The sequence below is a fragment of the Balaenoptera acutorostrata genome, chromosome 2 (assembly GCF_949987535.1).
Source record: "Balaenoptera acutorostrata chromosome 2, mBalAcu1.1, whole genome shotgun sequence".
In the NCBI taxonomy this organism is placed as follows: Eukaryota; Metazoa; Chordata; class Mammalia; order Artiodactyla; family Balaenopteridae; genus Balaenoptera; species Balaenoptera acutorostrata.
The window spans coordinates 112,991,119-113,011,138 of NC_080065.1; the positions used below are offsets into that span (position 1 = coordinate 112,991,119).

Genomic DNA, 20,020 nt, shown 5'->3' on the forward strand with positions numbered 1-20,020 from the left:
TGCTATTTTAAGGGGGGAGCAAATTCATTACAAAGTTATCTTTCATAAGAACTAATTAATGTCCACATAGTATTTTGAAATTATTATTTTCTGGATTTTAGGGAAATGTAAATCAATTCATGTATTACTGGTATCAAAAATCTCATATGAATCTGGTCCTAACACATAAGATTTAAATATCCAGATTCTATTCCAAGCATCCAGGACATTTTGTTTTGAGCTTAAAAATTCTCTGCGTCTCCCAGATAACAATGAAATTGTCATTTGCTCCATCAGTTTCTACTCTTACATAATTCACTCACATCACCTCAGTTATCCAGATTTCAACCCTCCAGAATTCTCAAGCAACAAGACTATCGCAGACCCTGATAGTTCAAAGAAAGCAAGCAGTGGTGATAAAGAGACAAAAATAAACCAAACAATTAAAAAGAGAAACAGCCCAGGGTTGGGGGAGGGGAAAGGGAGGAGGGATAAATTAGGATTTGGGGATTAAAATACACACACTACTATATATAAAATAGATAGCCAACAAGGACCTACTGTACAGCAGAGGGAACTATGCGCAATATCCAGTAACACCTGATAATGCGAGAGAATGTAAAAAAAGAATATATATATGTATAACTGAATCGCTTTGCTGTACACCTGAAACTAACACAACACTGTAAATCAACTATATTTCACTAAAAATTTTTTAAAATATATATAGATCAAAATACAAAAAAAAAAAAAGAGAGAGAGAGAGAGAGAAAAACAGCCTGAAGAATAACTAGCAGCACAACTTTGGGAGGTTTATCAGAAGAGAAAGAGCATTCTGGTTTTCTGATGACCAGGCCTGGCTCTCTGTATAAAGGCCATAAAGCAGTGGGGAAACAGAAGATGATTAGACAAAAAGAGCAAAGGAAATGAGAAACGGCTGTTGCTGGAGAGCAAACAGTGAGGGCCGGGGAGTCAGGCAGCGTCCACTCAGCAGAAAAGAGAGCACAGGCGCCCCACTGAGAGGGTCCCCCTCTCTGAGTGGGTCACCCAGGCTTCTACCAGCCCTGCGGGTGCCAACACCAGAGCAGGGAGGTGCCCTGAACTTGGCACACAGCTTGGAGGCCAACCAGTGCCCCCTTCACTTTGGGAGGAATGCTGGGAGCCAGACCAGGCCCGGAGAGACCTCAGACCACAATGCAAGTCTGAGCCCAGGGAGGAAACACAGAGAATGTTGGCTGGAACCATCACAAAGGGTGGGTTAGGCAAAGCCGTCAAGGAGTCCTTAGCTCAAAGTGGCAAACAAAGGAGCTCCACGTGGCCCAGGATTGGGTCTGCCCCACATCCCTGCCACGCTCAGTAGGCTAGGAGCAGCCGTGGGCACCACCTGGCCTCAGCGAACCTCGGTGACAGATGTCAGAGCACAGTGGCTGGGGCCCTTGGTCACTTATGCTTTCTGCAGCTGGAGGTTTGCAAAGCACTTCCTAGTGGCCACCACGTTCCCCACCCCATTTGATAGGTAGTGAAACTGAGTCACAGAGAAATTAAGTAACTTCTCAAAGGTCAGGGCTAGTTAGTTAGAAGAGCCAGGGATTTGATGCTCTGGTTCCAGAAGCCATGCTGCTGACCACTATGCTAGGCTGTCTCCTGTCTAAACTCACATTTTCTGCACCTTCAGAAACTGTCCAAAGTTCACAACATTGTCTTTAACAGACAACCGCACATGCTTCACTGGGAAAACAGCATTCAAGGAAAAGAAGTTATAATAGTTTCAACAGATGTCCAGCAAAGCACAGTTAATATGTTTACAAACGACCAAATTAAGAGATTATTTCCCAAGCCTAGATAGAGCAATCTAAAAAATTACACATCCAGAATGACTCCTGGGCCCATAATATGGGATAATTGAAGTTATCACTCTCTTTTTTTTTTTCCATCCCACCCTCTCTCCCCCTTGGCAACCACAAGTCTGTTCTCTGTCTGGTCACTATTCCTTTTTAAGAGCACAAAAACATCAGTAAACTCTACTATTTCATTAGTTTCCTCAAATCTTAGAATATCTGAAATATGTTTTCATTATCTAGGACCGAATGAGACCAAACTCTGAATGAGAAACCAGGTAAATAGTCCTGTATCACTGGATGAGGCTTTTCTTTGTAGGCTTGGAAACATGTCTCGACACCCTAAGTTTACTTCCTAAAAGTAAACATTTCTAGAAAAGGTTTCCTTTTCAGAGAAGGGACTACAGGATTGAAAGCCCTGGCAACAAAAGCTGCACAAGGGCTGCCCAGGGCCTTCCATCTCATCTCGGGCTGAACTGAGTCTGCCTGCCACTTGCTGTCTGGCCCCAGCTCTGGAGGTCAGTGCGGGCACCCTTGGCTCCTGCAGCAACACAGGGACCCTCATCTAATTCCCTCTGCGGCTGGGATTGCACAGCCAGCACCCAGTGCCCTGGAACCAAAGACGTAAAGAACCAAAGCTGCTCCTCATTTCAGCCTCACACACAGGAGTTCCAGGGGCCCAAACTTCCCATTTCTTTAGAGTCTCCTGGGAGTAAATCCATTAAACTGTTCAAGAATCCATCAGAGTGTTCAAGTGAAAACTCTCTGGATTTTTCTAATGGTGAGTTTCCTGTTATTGGGCATTGCTTCCAAATAAGTAGAGGCTCCTGCATTTTTGGAAGCCATTCAGTGGAGAAAATCCACGCTCTGGCTCCCATCCATCCATTCAGATTCTGCACCCGAGAGCGCCCATTTGGGAATTACCGCTTCCCGAGATTCTGAATCTTACAAATGGCAGGTTTCTTGTCCTCTTTCTGGGCCTCAGATTGCTTTAATAAAATATATTTCAAGTGTCTTACTCCTTCCACACGGGACAGACAACCAGGAAACTTAGGTTTTATATAAAGAAAATGCACTAAAAGCAAAAACCTCTTTGTATTAATTTGATGTTTTTTTCCTTATGATAATTCAGGAAAATACCTGCCAAGAATACTGCTCCCAAATCCTCTAAATCTCAACCTGGTATGAATTTGCAGTGTATGTGGCCACCCCCCACCTGCCCCAACAAATCCACACCAATCACAGAACATACTGGGCTCATGAGACTACAGCTGGAAACAGCTGTCCCATCTTAGATCTTAGGTTTCACCAAAAAGTGGATCAAGCGGGGAATTCCAGCTGGGTGGGGATTGTGAGTGGTTTTTCCCCTCAGACTGTGTGTGTGAGAATGTGGAGGTGTCTTTTTCTCGCTATCAACCAAGCAAAGCTTTCCAACGCACAGACAAACCTGAAAAGGATTTCTTTTCTCTGACACCTGTATAAACCCTGGGAAATCACCCACCTATTAAAAAACATCCCTGGCTTACTTTGTTTGTTTGCTTTGTTTTGGGTAAACCTGCCATCAAGTACCACCCAAAATACGCCAATCATTTTTGCTGTACTTGCCTCTCAAAACATTGTCTTTTTCACTTGAGTCTATGAAGTTTGACTAATCAGGACTGGATATTGAGATTCTCAGTGCTGAAACTCTGAAAGCAACTCATGTCCCAGGCTGGCACATGCCATAATCCCTGTGTCCCTTTTGTTGATTATCAACTGACAATAGTGACAATGACAAAAAAGAGCCTAGTGATGCAAAGCAAACAGACTATCTCCCCAAATGCCCCACTGATATATCAGCTGAAGGGCAGAGGGGCATATTAATTTCTCAGAGAAATCAGAGTATCACTCTGACTAAATATCGAGTTATGTGAGATTCTGAAGAAAATAAGAGTAGATGGGTAGATAATGTTATTTTAAGGTGTTATAATTTAACTAATGGTATTAATACTGTGTACAGGACTTCCCTGGTGGTGCAGTGGTTAAGAATCCGCCTGCCGGGCTTCCCTTGTGGCGCAGTGGTTAAGAATCCGCCTGCCAATGCAGGGGACACGGGTTTGAGCCCTGGTCCAGGAAGATTCCACATGCCGCGGAACAACTAAGCCCGTGTGCCACAACTACTAAGCCTGCACTCTAGAGTCCGCGAGCTACAACTGCTGAGCCCGTGTGCCACAACTACTGAAGCCCACGCGCCTAGAGCCCATGCTCCGCAACAAGAGAAGCCACCGCAATGAGAAGCCCGTGCACTGCAACGAAGAGTGACCCCCACTCACTGCAACTAGAGAAAGCCCACGCACAGCAACAAAGACCCAATGCAACCAAATATAAATAATAAATAAATTTAAAAAAAAAAGAAAGAATCCGCCTTCCAATTCAGGGGACATGGGTTCGAGCCCTGGTCCGGGAAGATCCCACACGCGCAGAGCAACTAAGCCCATGCGCCACAACTACTGAGCCTGTGAGCCACAACTACTGAAGAGTAGCCCCCACTCGCCACAACTAGAGAAAGCCAGCGCGCAGCAACGAAGACTCAACGTAGCCAAAAATAAAAATTAAAAAAAATATACTGTGTACAAATTCAATTTTATCCTCTGTCTGGGCTTCAAAGAAGGCAAGAGACCAGCCAGTAACAAAAAAGAATCTTTTCCAGTCAGGAAAATGCCCATTTGTGGGTTTTTACTCAGTTCTAGGGGAACTACTTTCATGGATGCATACACAGGAAAGTGGCAGCTTTTCTCTTTCCTAATTTGTTTTATGTTGGTAGGAAAAGCTAGACTAGTTCTCTCTCTTACAAAGGCAGTAAGGGAACAGGCAACAGGCTAGGGCTACCTAGGTAAGGAAACTCGTGCATCAGAAAGACTATGGACCCAAAACACAGGTATAGCTAATTTCAAAGAATAAGTCACAAATGATTATGGGTACAGAATGATTCCAGTTTTGCTTTTAAAACTACATATATAATTAATGTCCCATGGGACAGAATTCCAGCTCTCTTCCTAGTCCCTGAAAGTGTGCACCACGGGTCCCAGTCCACACCCCCTGCCTCACTCCAGACCAGCCACACCGGCCTCGCCTGCCTCCTCCTGGAAAGTCTGTCACATGTGCCAACCCCCTTCCTGCTGGAGGGGAGGAGAGCCTGCTCCTCCACCGTCTCAGCTTCTGTAGCTGGGGCCTACGAACTGGATGGACAAAAGAGAGATTAACAGTAACAATTCCCAAAACGGCCAACCTGATGACCCAATCTGCTTTTGGGGCAGGGGCATGCAGAGGTAAAAGTTTGTGTTTTTTTTTAATTTTTATTTATTTTATTTTTTGGCTGCGTTGGGCCTTTTTTTTTTTAATTTTTATTTTTTATTTATTTATTTATTTATTTAGGCTGTGTTGGGTCTTCATTTCTGTGCGAGGGCTTTCTCTAGTTGCGGCGAGCGGGGGCCACTCTTCATTGCGGTGCGCGGGCCTCTCACTATCGCGGCCTCTCTTGTTGCGGAGCACAGGCTCCAGACGCACAGGTTCAGTAATTGTGGCTCATGGGCCCAGTTGCTCCGCGGCATGTGGGATCTTCCCAGACCAGGGCTCGAACCCGTGTCCCCTGCGTCGGCACGCAGATTCTCAACCACTGCGCCACCAGGGAAGCCCGAGGTAAAAGTTTTTATCTTAATGTTCCATGACTCCAATTAGATTGAGAAAGTTCCCAACTTCATGATTGTCTGAGCTTAATGGGAATTCCTGCGGCGGGGGGGGGGGGGGGGGAACATATTACTCACTTAAAACTGAAGGGAAAGCATTTTCTCATGGAGCCATGGCTCACAAACCTGTTCACCTAGAGGTATAGCTCACAGACTGCCCCCTCCGCACCGTCTGCACGTCACCATAGCCACCACTCCTTGAAAAAAAAACAGAATTCCTTCTTCCTTTATGGTTAAGGTAAGCGAAACATAGTTTAGACAAGCAGTCTATATAGGAAACAACTAGTTTACAAAATAAGGAAACATACCATTGTCAAGAAGTTCTTATTCATATGAGCTAAATTAGACTAGGCAGTAAAGAAATTCAAATCCTATAAAGGACACCAGGAAACAGAAATTGCTTCCAATGACATAAACATAAAAGGGGAAAATCTTAAAAAAAAAAAAAAAAAAAAGTGATTGTTTGCTCTTTCCTTATGCCTAAGAGTGAAAAACACCAAGATGGGTATATCAGACTTCTTGCTTTGTTGCCAGTTGTAGGTGCACAGCTACTTTCAGCCTAATAGGACACATCAGTATGTCAACATTTAATGTACTAATTTGTTATTAATATTTCTAATCCAAAGGCTAAGAAGGAAAGAGGGGACATGATCCATATTGGTGAGTGGATAAATATGAAATAAATTACCAAAGAAAATAACCTCAGCTGAGGCTGTTGTAAGATTCAGAACACCTCTAACTGGCATGGTTTTCTATGATCATCCCAGCTAGATTTAGGTTTCTAATCCCAATCTTTCCCTCAGAAATGCAAATGTTAAACCAACATACCTGTTACAATTAGGTGTGGCTGCAAGTAATAAAACACCAAAATTACAACAGCATAAACAAGACAGAAGATTATCTCTCTGTTTCAGAAGAGCCTAGGGGTTGGCAGTCCAGAGCTGCACCTAAAAGTCCTCAGGAACCCAAGCTATTTTCACGCATGGCCACACCTTGTTGCAAGAGACTAGAAGATGCTGTCTGTCTTTATTCTAGGCAATCGTGCCACCACAAGAGGGAGAGGATGGATGTTGGATTAGGAAATGAGCCGTCTCTACTACATCCAAGTTCTACCAAAAACATGAAAGGGATCACAATGTGCCACCCCAAAATATGCCACTTTGGCAGAAGGATTCTTTTGAGCTGAAGGCAGTTGAGAAAAAGCAGACACAGGAAAAGCTCTCTGTCCATCCCCCCACATCTGCCTAAAAGCTTAACCTGACTTGTGAAGGTGTCCTCCTCTCTCATACCCGGAAGGAAAGAACAACCTTTATCACCAGAGGTAGAGACAGCGCCCAGATGAGTCTGCATAAACTAAACCTTACTAGATAACCCTTGTCTTCCATGTTTCCCCTGTATACCTAGCGTCCCACAATTTACTACCCCTAGAAGCCCAAACCCTTTTCCTTCATCTTGTCACTTCTCCACAATTTATTGCCCTTGGTTAAAATGGAATGTAGGGACTTCCCTGGTGGCACAGTGGTTGAGAATCCGCCTGCCAATGCAGGGGACACGGGTTCGAGCCCTGGTCCGGGAAGATCCCACATGCTGCAGAGCAACTAAGCCCTTGAGCCACAACTACTGAGCCCACGTGCCACAGCTACTGAAGACCGTGTGCCTAGAGACCGTGCTCCACAATGAAGAGTTAGCCCCAGCTCACCACAACTAGAGAAAGCCCACGTGCAGCAACGAAGACCCAATGCAGCCAAAAAAATAAACAAACAAATAAATAAATAAATAAAAATTACAGGTGCATCATAACCATGGGGGTGCAAAAAGAGGGAGAAGTTAATTTCACATTGGGGTGAGGATGATCATATAAACTTTTCTGTAACCTTCCTTATTGTTGTTAAGGAACACAGAAGAAAAAGAAATAACAAACCAGAAGTAGACCTTGTAAGTCCAATAATAACCCTGAAGTGAATTTCCTGTAGTGATTCTTTGACTATGAGCCACAGAGCGGCGGCCCTATGCTGCTTAATAGTAAACAAAGGCCAGCCAGGGAGATTTCGCTGGAGGAAATGGTCTGTCCAGTTGAAAAGCCCTTTTTGTTTCTGGAAGCTACTAAAAATCCAAGCCCATCAAGTCATTTAGGCAACTTAGAGGGAACAATTGGGCTTTTCCCTTCTTCAGAGGATGTACTTTACAGAGATGAATCCTGCTGGGGGAGAAAGAGGACAGCACACTGACTAGGTTCTTTATAAAGACCCAGGACCGAGGGGATGTCGTGACTCCAGTCACTTAGCCTGAGCGGCACGTAGGCTGTGACATCTTGATGGGGGTGGGGACCCTCTGTGGTGGGGAAGCCCTGGGAGGCCCGGCGGAGAGTGCTGCTGGGAAGGCCGTAGCGGCTGCAGCCAGCGTGGCTCTGAGCTTTTGTGAGAAAGAAAAAAATGAAATCCCTCAAGGAGGAAACGAGGCAGTGTGGTCACGAGAAAGTCCTCGGTAAATGTGTAGAGATCAAACAATACAAATGGGGAATGCTGGCTCAGCTTACCTGTATTCACAGGAGATACTGGAATGAGTTGCCACTTGGCAACAAAGGCAGACGGCAGAGGTAGGCAGAGGTGAGCAGACGTCTTCTCTTTGACTCCTTGCTCAGGGCAAACTGCGGGAATAAAAATTCACTGGGTCATTCCCACAGGGTCTACGGTCCAGAAGCTGTAGAAAGTTCCTGGTACTTTTTCCTTAGAGGTTCTTCTCCATTTCAAGAGGTTAAAATCATTTGATCACTCTGTTTTGGGGTAGCCAGAGTCTGGATTTAAAACACCAGGAAATATTGCAATGATTATGCATAATTTTTTTTAAGTTGGGGCAGATCATTACTTCAAGGCAAGAAAGAAAAACCTTCAATAAATTGTATTGGTTACTCTTAACACAGTTTGTTATATTTTTTAAATGAAAGCTGTTAATTCTGAGGGAAGTAGTATAAAACTAACATCTGATTCTCCAAGTTGCAATTAGAAATAAGACAAGATGTATCCCTAAGACACTGGCCCCACATGTTATCCCCAGAAAAGAGAAGGCAATGTATCATCTCCTCCCCAAAAAAGGACACGGGCAAAACCTCTCTCACAGAACATAAGGCTCACAGGCTCTGTTTGAGATCATGAGTGAAGCGCATTTCCTGGCTCACAGCTGAATGCCCTCATGTTAATTGCATACTTAAATGATCCCTAAACTGGAGAAAATGTCTCCTCTTTCCACTCAGATTTTCGCAGCTGAAAGCGTAACAATTTGAATATGAGTTCACCAGCTCAAATCAGGTCCAAAGGAGAGAAATTCAGTGGTGTGGCATTTGGCTCACTGCAATCCAAGATCAAACCAGTTCCAGTCATGGTTCTTGGGTTTCTCTCAGAAGTCCTGGGTTAAGACTTCCTTAAAGAGACTCTGAGCTCATCAGAGAAAGCACTGGAGATCCCACCACAGCTACAGGAGCCCAGCCTAACATGCTTCTTCTCTCTGACCATACACCTGAGACATGCCCATCTCCTCCTCCTCCTCCTCCTTTCCAGATAGGTGTCTACTCTAATAGCCCAGGTCCCGGACCTGCCAAATAGGGGCTAACCCCCCAGACTATGTCATCTCCCCCCGACCCTATTTGCCAAAGGAATGACCTCTGAATCAGGGGTGACCCCCATTGGTCCCCCATCGGTCCAGACCGCTAAGCCTCTCTTAATTAAATCAGAGCCCTTGGGCTGGCCCAGGCCTAGACCAGCTCCACACAGAACACAGGGAGCTCCATCACTTCAACCAATAATATCAGGTGTCTATTACACTTTACCCAGAAAGTTCTTGTATCCGATATTGCATTTGTATTTTACAATAGTTCTGGGAAAAGAAGTATGGTAGGAAGATTATGCCCATTTTACAGAGGAAGATGGGGGTCTTAGAAGAGATGTGGTTTTCCCAGTGTTACACGGTCCAGAGTTGGGAATCGAATCCAGCTTTTCTGACAGCCCCAATGTGATAGATTAAGAATCCACTGAGTCAGAGTAGAAAAATGGAGCAAAGAGGTAATGCAGAGGAAGCTCACATCTGGTTCCCACCCAGCCCCTCTCCCATTTCCCACTTTTCTTTTACCAGCACTGACTTTTCCAGATCCCACTCTTTCCATTTGGCCTCTTGGCTCCCTACAGGATTGCCAATCTTTGCCAACCCTTCCTCCAACTGTCTCATTTGTCCAAACTTATCTCTTCCACCTCCCACTCTGTCCTAACTAACTTTAAAATTTCCCTGACTGGTTGCTTTTGGAAGCTGATTACTTCTATTTTTTACCAAAGGGATGAATAACGGATAGCCCTGGGAAATGACAGAATCTAAATGAATTCTTAATTGGCTGATCATCAGATAGCATAAGGAAGTAAAATGACATGCAACAGAGGATATTCCAGACAGTGGGAGGAGGAGAATATTTTTAACAAATACTGTGGTGGAAGCTGCTAATTTTCCCCCAGTATCCATTCTGTCCTCTCTCCCTCTCTCAACATAATAGAACACCCCAGTTTTGTCTGAGTACACAGCTCTCAAAAATAAAGGTTTGTTTCTCAACCTCCCATTTGGCTATACAGTAAGTGCTATGTGACTAAGTTCTGCCAATGTGATGTGAGTGGAAGTGAGGTATGCAACTTCTGGGTCACACCTTTAAGTGGAAGAGTGCCCTCCCCTAATTATGCAGGTGGTAGCAATGAGACATCTTCACCAAGCAGAACGGCAACCAGAAGAAGCTTCAGGCCCAGACACCATGGGGTCACCAGTCCACCCTGGACTACTTACACCTGGACTGTTAAATAGGAGCGAGAAACTACCTTGTTGAGCCTTCGTTCTTTGTAGTCTGTTAGAGGAGATAAAATCATATCCTAAATAATAGCAGGGCCCTTATTGGAAGTCTATAGGCTCTTTCACTCTTCGTGGTAGAAACACTGTCTTTAGCCAAGAAGGGTTAGAGTGGGGCAAGCCTGATTCATCAGAGCCTAAAGAATAAAGCCATAGAATCCTTGGGCTGGAAGGAGATGTGTGAAACTGGAAAAGATCGTCCGAGCTGTGGCCCACCTGTAGCTAACTGGCGTGCACAGCCTCCATCTAAAGAAATTTAAATTTGATTTTTTCTGAAAGCTAACTCCCAAGGATGACTCAACCACTTAACCGATTTTGGCCCATGGGCACCAGTTTTTTTACTTCAGATTTGGTCCAGACTATTCATTTTGCAGACAAGAGAGCTAGGGCACAGAGAGGTCAGATTACTTCTCTAAGAGCATCCAGCCCCTTAGAAGCAGAGCTGTGCCTAGAACTCAGGTGTTCCACCTCCCAGACCCATGCCACCCATTTATCCGGCTGAACCCCTGGGCAGCTCAGCTCCCGGACAAACAAGCAAGGTCGGGGAGAGTCAAGTAACATTTTGATTCTCACTAAAAATTCTACATTTAAGGAAAGGCCAGTTTCTCTTTCTCTACCTCATTTCTTCCAGAACAGTTCAGGCCTAAAGCCATTAGGTGGGTGAGAAGGCTGTCCTCACATAGGGGCAGCTATGCATAGGGTGCCTGAGTTGGGTGAGGAGGACATCCATGCGGGAGATGAGACCAGCACCCTCAGAACCAGAAGGTGAGGGAGGTGTCCTCAGAAGGGTGGGAAACAGGTTATTCCAATGAGAAAGTACATCAAGGGTAATGAGAGGCAGTTTCTTACTATCAGAGATAAGAGCTGCAAATACTGAAAGGGAAAAAACCAAAATGAACCCTGTAATGTTGGGTTGGATGTGGAAGTTTTGATGTGAACTCCTGGCTCTCAGTATAAGCAGAAAGATTCAGAAGTAAGTATAGACATACTTGTGTGTACAGCTGACCCTTGAACACCACGGGCATTAGGGGTGCCGACCTTCTGCAGAGTGGAAAATCCAAGTATAAACTTATAGTTGGCCCTCTGTATATGACGTTCCAATTCTGCAAGTTCAACCAAACATGGATCTTGCAGTACTGTAGTAATGATATTGAAAACAATCCCAGTGTAAGTGGCCCAGTGCAGTTCAAACCTCTGTTGTCCAAGAGTCAACTGTAGGGGGGCTTCCCTGGTAGCACAGGGGTTAAGAATCTGCCTGCCAATGCAGGCGACACGGGTTCGAGCCCTGGTCCAGGAAGATCCCACATGCCGTGGAGCAACTAAGCCCATGCGCCACAACTACTGAGCCTGTGCTCTAGAGCCCGCGAGCCACAACTACTGAGCCCGTGTGCCACAACAAGAGAAGCCACCGCTATGAGAAGCCCGCACACCACAACGAAGGGTAGCCCCCAGTCGCCGCAACTAGAGAAAGCCTGCGGGCAGCAACGAAGACCCAACGCAGCCAAAAATAAATAAAATAAAAAATAAATTTATTAAAAAAAAAAGGCAACTGTACATGTATTTCCCAGCTCTGTCCTCTGTGAGGACCTAGGAGCAGTGACATCTTCATGTCAATAGGCATACCTACACCAGATCTTGGCTCCTAAATACGGTTCTTGACTAAATGGAATCAGGGCTCCTGGGAGAAATGGCTGATTCCAGGGCTGGAGAAGGAAAAGTACAAGAACCACCTGAGACATCTTGTTTCAAATAGCAAAGAAGCGCCCAAAAAATGGGGACACATCCAAAGAACACAGAAGCCAGCTTGAAGGGAATCCTGCTGGCCAAATCAGGGACATCGAAGTACATTCTGAGCATCCAAATAAGGAATGAAATAAATAGATTATAACTTACTGGATAAAATAGGAAAATAGAGACAAATAAGTGGATAAATGGAAAGTTTGAGAACTGAACATATAGGTAGTTTCAAAGTGCCTCCCTACAAGACATATTAATTTACAAAGGAGAAACACTTTACAATGAAAAAAAGCTGGTGGACACCACTCTAGTCAAGGTATCAATGGTAACGTGAGTAATAGACAAAACGCTATCATGCACCACCTGATGGGACGCAGTTAGGGGAACACGGCACCATTTCTGCAATCGTACTGCTAAAGACGCACAACCTGAAACTAATCATGAGGAAACACCAAGTTGAGGGTCATCCTACCAAGTCAGTGGTCTGTAACTTCCAAAGTATCAAGGCCATAAAACTAAGAAGAGACTAAAGGAAACTAAGGAGATATGACAGCATGGCTCCTTTTGCCAGAAAGGACTCTACTGGCTCAAATGACAGGTGAAAGGATCTAAGAATTAGAATGTTAGTAACATCAATTTCCTGCTTTTGATGCTTGTACATGGTTATGTAGGAAAATGTAGTTTGTGGGAAATATACGCTAAAGTATTTGGAGTTGATGCGGAATCATGTCAACAACATATTCTCAGTTTACGGGGGAAAAGTTCATTGTGCTGTACTTCCATTTTTAAGTTCGTGATTATGTCAAAAATAAAGAACAATACAAAAGGAAAAAGGAAATATCAGCGACTGAGAAACAGGCAGGCAGGGAAGGAGGGCACTGTAAGAGCCCCACAGTTTCAGGGACTGCAGTTCCTATAACCAGAGCACTAACCTGGAGCCAGACTGCTTGGGTGCCAATTTCAGCGCCCATCGTTTATCAGCGGTAAGACCTGGGGAAAGTTGCTTACCCTCTCTGTACCTGTCTCATTAGTAAAATGAGGATCATAATACCTACTTTGTAGAATTGTTATGAGAATTAAATGGGTTTATATTTAAGTGCTTTGAAAAGTGCCTGGACCATGGTATAAGTAAAACACAATGTCCCCTGGAGTTGTTAAAAATGGAGTAACCTCACACATATGCTTACTGTGGGGAGGGGGGAGTGGATGGAAAATAAAGCTTATTTAATGTTTTAAATTTAAAAGACACTACTCTGATTAAAAAACAGCCATCGCTTTTTCTCTGACATTTCGGGGCTCATGTTTTACTTAAGCATAGTAATCAACTGCAGCAGAGATGATCGTGTAATCAGACGGCAGAAGGGAAGGCGGGCAACCAGTGGTGCTGGAATGGAAAGCAGCTCAGAAGAGTGGGGCACTAGGGCTTTCCCGGTGGCGCAGTGGTTAAGAATCTGCCTGTTAATGCAGGGGACACGGGTTCGAGCCCTGGTCTGGGAAGATCCCACATGCCGCAGAGCAGCTAAGCCTGTGCACCACGACTACTGAGCCTGAGCTCTAGAGCCCTCGAGCCACAACTACTGAGCCCACGTGCCACAACTACTGAAGCCCGCATGCCTAGAGCCCGAGCTCCGCAACGAGAAGCCACCGCAATGAGAAGCGTGCGCACCACAACGAAGAGTAGCCCCCGCTCTCTGCAACTAGAGAAAGCCCGCACACAGCAACGAAGACACAACACAGCCAAAAATAAATAAAATAAATTAATTTTTTAAAAAAAGAGACTCAGTTTGAAAAAAAAAAAAGACTGGGGCGCTGAGCTTAGCACATCTGCCTGCTGAACACAAAACCTTTTCCACGGTGACTTCCTGGAGAGCAGAGTCCACACAACTCTCGGCCCAGCCCAACTGAGGCGCTTGCTCTGACCAACAGCACCACCTACAGGTCAACACCATGAAGACAATTTGATAGTATCTGATTCCTGGCCAGATTTCTAGAACCCTGGAATTGCCAGTGAAAAAGCCTTCAACCAGCAAATAGCAAACATTGAGGAATTACTGGATCTGTGTTCCTATTTTCATACCTAATCTACCTTGGAAAATAAATGGCCTCTGCGATAATTTACACATGAGAGAAATCCAATTGACAATGACTAAAATTATAAACTATATAGGAATAAACTTAAAATAATTTTGCTAAGAATCTTAAGTATTTGAATTCAACGTACATACCATATACCTAGATTTAAAAAAACATGAGTATTGTAAATTGGTTCTTTCCTATTTATAAATCTGTGATCCCGATAAAAATCTCAAAGAACTTCGCTTTTCAGAAACCTGAAAAATGCTTCTAAATTTCACTTAGGAAAATAGACAGTATTTAAAAGTGCAAAATACCCCAATAACAATAGCAACATTTATTGAGCTCTTACCATTGCCAGGCACTATGTTACTTTTGTAATTTTTTCCTTTAATCTTTACAGTTGTTTGGGATGGGCGTTATTACCATCCTGTACAGTGGAAACGCTAATCACAGCCACTGAGGTCCACTGTGGGAGCTGGGAACTCTGGCAGTATGGCTATAACACCGGATGCAGGCAGGGAGGGGCAGACAGTCACAAGGGGCTCAGTGTAACCAGTAACCAGCAGTACAGGACTCCCAGCACCTTAAATCACATGGCCAGGAATAACACACACAGATGTAAATTTTAACTTCTGTGGTTAAAAATACTAATAAGTGACTTTCATTAAGTCAGTAAAAAACAAAGAGGGACATGTAAAGGCAAAACTTTTTAATAAACATAACCAAAAATGTCCTTGTTGCTAGAAACATGTATAGAAAACTTGTGAATTAGTTTCAAAGAAAGCTTTCAGAATCAGTTTAACTTGACTTCTATACCTAAGATTAGAGCTGCCGGTCTCCTTCTCACCAGTGTAATAGAGATTATTATTCCATATCGGCCACCATGGCATGGCTTTAGCAAATACACAGGAGGATGGAGAGCCTCCTTATTGGAGAGAATACATACCTGACTGGAGAGAAATTATAAATGTAAAAATTGAAAAAACACCAACACAGCTCGTGTTTCGAAATACTTGTTAAAAAATAATATGCTTGGAAAAAACAGGATATAAAAAAATATTTCAATCGAAATTAATCTCAATTTCACAAAATGAAAATAGCCAATTACTACATGGTTTCTCAAAACGTTTTAAACGGTGCTTTACTTTCTTCAGACAGTATTATAGACACTAAAAACAGGGCTACAATACCTAACATCGTGACTTACAAAGAAAAACCATAGCAAGGTTTTTTTAAACAAATGCCCAAACTGCATAATTTTCTTAAGCAACTGCTTGTATTAACCTTGTATTGATACACATATACTTTTTACCTATTTTGTACTTCAACACATGGAAGGAAACTTGGCTTTCAGCACCATCCTTTCATGAGATATTTAAAGAGTCACTAGTTGAATAACGGGAAGCTCACAAGTGTGCAGTTTGTGTGTGCTGGGGAGAGGTGGGGTGGAAAGGGGGTTAGGAAACGTACGATTCAAGCACCTGATTCTCCGACATCATTTTTTTGTTGGTTTGAATTTTTAATCAAAGTTATACATTCTCTTGATTTAAAGAGTCAAATAGCTCTACAAGACTTGTTATGGAAAATAATCCCTCCTGTCTCCATGCCCCACTCCCCATTTGTCCTCTCCTGAAGCAATGATATTTTCAGAATTTAGCTCCCTATCTTTTATAAGCTTATGTTCCTATTTCTTGCTTTTGTAATTTTAGGCATTATTGATTTTCCACTACAGAACATAAACTGCCTGCCTCTCTGACCTACCTTCAAACCCTGAACTCTTCCTGCCAACATGCTCTCAGAAGGCCTATCGTCCACGTTTGGCTTAATATTCAAGGTTGACAACAGCATACCTGGCTGAACACTAGTCACAGCTGGGCCACGGAACATGTTATATACCTTTCCTTCCCTGATAAATTTATCATTGCTTGGTTTTTTCATTTGCTTGCTTCTCTGTCATAACTCAACCCCAAGTTCTTCGCCAGTTGTCTGAATCTCTCCACACATCCTGACGCATCAGGTCATCTACAGGTGTCATCTTCTTGCGAGGCTCCTGTCCCAGTCCAGCCTGGCAGGAGTCGACGGGGTGGCGGCTGCTGCCCTCCAGGGGAGTGAAGGCTGCCAGGAAGACAGAGCCGCAGGGGCCGGCGTGAGCGCGACAGGGCCCTGGGCTGAGCCGCTCCAGCAGCTCCCGGGCAGCTTCTCAAGGGAAGGACGTGGACTCCCAGGAAAGAAAAAGTGAACTATGCCGAGTTCACCACGAACACATGCTGCTACACGCTTGGTTATTCTGAGAACAAACCGAAGGGCAACTCAAGAAGCCTAACAGCTAAAGAAGACGGTCTGAGGTTGCATAAGAAATCCAGACGTGCTCTGCATAGAATTCCACACAGTCGTCCGCAGGTGCAGGTTCTAGGTAGGGCAGGAGCAAAATCTCCGTCCGCCCCCCCAGATTTCTTCTGTGGTGACACAAGCCATCCTGAGCGAGAGAAGCTGTGATAATGAGGAATGCCCTCAGACATCTTAAACAGCAAGTCGTTCCACAGGGATACTGTGCTATGGTCCTCCATAAACAAGGGACACTCCCTTCAATCACACCCTTTCCAACACCTGCTGAGGAGGGTGACGTGAATCAGTACTTGCTACCGATTTCTTTACTTGCTCAGGAGCCGTTCCTGCACCTCCTGACAAGACTTCTATTTTCTTCCCTATTATGTTCTGTATTTTTCAAATTCCTACCATGGCATGCACTATTTTTTTCTAAATTATAAAAATAATGCTAAAGTTTAAAAAAATCAGTAACTACTAGTAACATAAAAATCCATCTAATCTATCTTTTATTACTTAAGGCTATGTCATGAAAATTTTTATTTTTTAAAAAAGTCTCTTGATTTAGGCTTCAGAAGCATAAGGGATTAACCACTGTCAAATTCAAAATGATCCATTTATTCAAGGCAAAGAGTAATTTTCTTCGTCTTCTTCAGAAGAAAGAGATGCAACAATGCCTGAAACACTTGAAATGTCAATTGAAAGCAACTTTACTGAAACTTGATTCCTTGGGCCAGAGGCAGGTCCTTACTGTAGTTGATGGTACTAAGGAGGGGGAAAAATGAACAAAATTAAATGAAGGATAGTATACACGTAATAGAGGAAATTTTATGCCATTAAAAAAATGTGTCAGATCTGCATATATTAGCAAGGTCAAATATTCAAGTTAGAAGTTCATGAAGAAAAAAATTAGGATACAAAAAAACGTTAGTATAGATCCAGTTTTATAAAAGAAAAAAAATGAGAAACACAAAATTCTGGAAAGACACACAGCATTATGTGTTAGTCATGGTTTTCAGGGCACAAGAATATGGGGATTATAAACTTCATCTTCTTTATGTCTCTCAATAACTTGTACTGAATTAGGAAGAAAAATACAGATATTCCCATTTTGGTAGAAATAAAATAAAACTATAATAATTTGGAAAATAAAAGATTCCCTCCTAGTCAGCCATCTGGCGTTTCTCCTGAGAGGAAGTGTCTCCATCAGACGGGTTCCAGAAAGCCTGCGGCTACCTGCTTGGTCCCCTAGATCTCAAGTACGCAAGCAAAGTAAAAGGACATAACTGACTTCAACAAATGGGAATCAGGCAAAGAGCATGCACGTGTCTGAGAGTAAACAAGCCACAGCCAAAGCACCTCAGAAACTCCTGATATATACTTGAAATTTGCTAAGAGTAGATCTTAAGCTCGCTCTCTCTCGCTCTCTCTCTCTCTCTCTCTCTCTCTCTCTCTCACACACACACACACACACACACACACACACACACACTGTTGTGAGGTAAAGGATGTGCTAACTTGATTGTGGGAATCTTTTCACAATGTATGTGTATGTCAAATCATGTTGCACACTTTAAATGTATTACAATTTTGTCAATTATACCTCAATAAAGCTGGAGGGAAAAAAAAATTCCTAACAGACATGAAGTTGCTGAGGAGACAATGAGCGAAGGTGTAGGAAACCCCCCTCCCCGAGAGGTTCCAGAGCCAGTGAGAAGCAGTAAACGAGACAGACGGTGTCCTGGGTTCCTCACCCTGTGCTCTTTCTACAACCTAACACGACATGGGCCTGACCCCACACAGCATTTTACTGCTCTTGGATAAACTGATTTCTACCAAAGAGGGAGGGAAAACAGAAAACAAATAAAAAGCAGCTCCTAGCCAGAACGTCCCAGCAACAACAGGTTCCCTTGCCAGCTACCCTTGTGCTGGGTGAACGTGCTAATCCACTTTCAAAGCTTGTGCTCACTATTCCCGGAGCTGTATCCCCCAGCTCGCTAGCCAGGCCCACAGCCCGCCTGCCCACCTCCACGTCCTACTGCCCTGGCAGTCTGCAGGGGTGGTAACTGTACCCAAGGAAAAAAACTGAAAGGACAGCCTCTTCCACTTTCTCCTGCTGGTTGACCCCAAGTGTCCTGCTCCTGTGCTGTCTCTAGACAGAAACCACTACCGAGATGGTTTCACAGTCAGGCGCTGGGCACTAGCTGAAGCTGGACAGACGGGTAGGAAAATAATAGCACCAAATAGATGCTCTGGCAGGGGAGAGCTGTAGAATGTTAGAAACATAAAATCAAGAGAAACTGCACGAACACAGAGCAGACAGTAGGAGACTGTAGAAGCACATTCCAGAGGCTGTAAAGCCAAACCATTTTCCCAAAGCCTTTTCTTACCAAGTAGATCTTCTCATGTACTGTTTCCAGGCATCACTACCAGACTCCCTGCCACCGCCAGTGTGCTTCTCTCCTCCTAGAGAAATACACAAGCAGCTCATGAATCTCGTGCAGTGCCTCTGTGTGGGCTCCTACTCAGGATCACAGAAATGAAGGCACCAGGAGACCAGAGCTACCTGACCAGCTACCTTACAGGTAGCCAGAGTATCCCCTCTGCAAACAAATAAATAAAAGACAGAGACCAAACCAAACGGGAAAAAGGGAACTAAATTGGAAAATAAAGTAAAAGGAATTAACCAAAAAAACAGAAATGTCAGGAAGCACCTTAAAAAAAACCTTACCATTAGACCAAGGTGTTAAGAGTGGAAACCTCTGAACAGTGGAAATGTAATTTTATTTTCCCATTTATGCTTATCTGTATATAATTTTCTACAGTATACATAAACTGATTTTATAATAAAAATTTTTAAATGTCATATTAATATTTTTAAAGGTTACAAAAAGATAATGATTCCATAAAACAAGAAAAAGGTACTGTTTAAAAGTGTGCCATCAAAGCACACTTAGTATCGTTTTTAGTAAGAGCAGAGGAGAGAAAAACAACAGAAGCGTTAGAAGAAAAGTTTGAGGAAGTCTCCCCAAAAGACTAACGAGATGGAAAAAAAGAGGGGAAAAAATAACACAATTAGATAATTCTTCAAGAGATAACATTCAAATAGGAGCTCTAGAAATTAAAATACAGAAAAATCAAAGGGAAAAAACTGTCAAAGAAACACTATCAAAACAAAATAAAACTATCAAAAACTTCCCAGAACTAAAAACTGTGAGTCCCAATGCTAAGGCCAATTACTGGCCCACTGACTGTCCAACAAAAATGTTTACCAAGATCTCCATTGAGGCATATTTCTGAAGAATTTCAGAACATCAGACATAAATAACAGACCCCCAATTTTTTGAAATGGGAGAAAAAAAGATCAGAAATCAAAGTGGATTGGGCTTTTCAACCACAGTAATGGAAACCAGAAGACAAGTAAGTTATAGCTTCCAAAGGCTGAGAAAAACTTACAATCTGTGC

The 20,020-nt window shown here is 43.5% G+C and overlaps 1 protein-coding gene across 1 annotated transcript in view; it reads right to left on the reverse strand.

Annotated features, from left to right (window-relative positions):
- Window positions 1-17,041: 17,041 nt before the first annotated feature.
- ALDH7A1 (aldehyde dehydrogenase 7 family member A1) overlaps window positions 17,042-20,020 on the reverse strand; it is a 37,442-nt gene continuing 34,463 nt past the window's right edge. The window contains exons 17-18 of the mRNA XM_007188499.2: window positions 18,946-19,021; window positions 17,042-17,320 (exon numbers count right to left, since the gene is read on the reverse strand). Of these exons, the coding sequence (XP_007188561.2) occupies window positions 17,266-17,320; window positions 18,946-19,021 (131 nt within the window). The 3' untranslated portion in view covers window positions 17,042-17,265. The remainder of the gene's footprint in view (window positions 17,321-18,945; window positions 19,022-20,020) is intronic.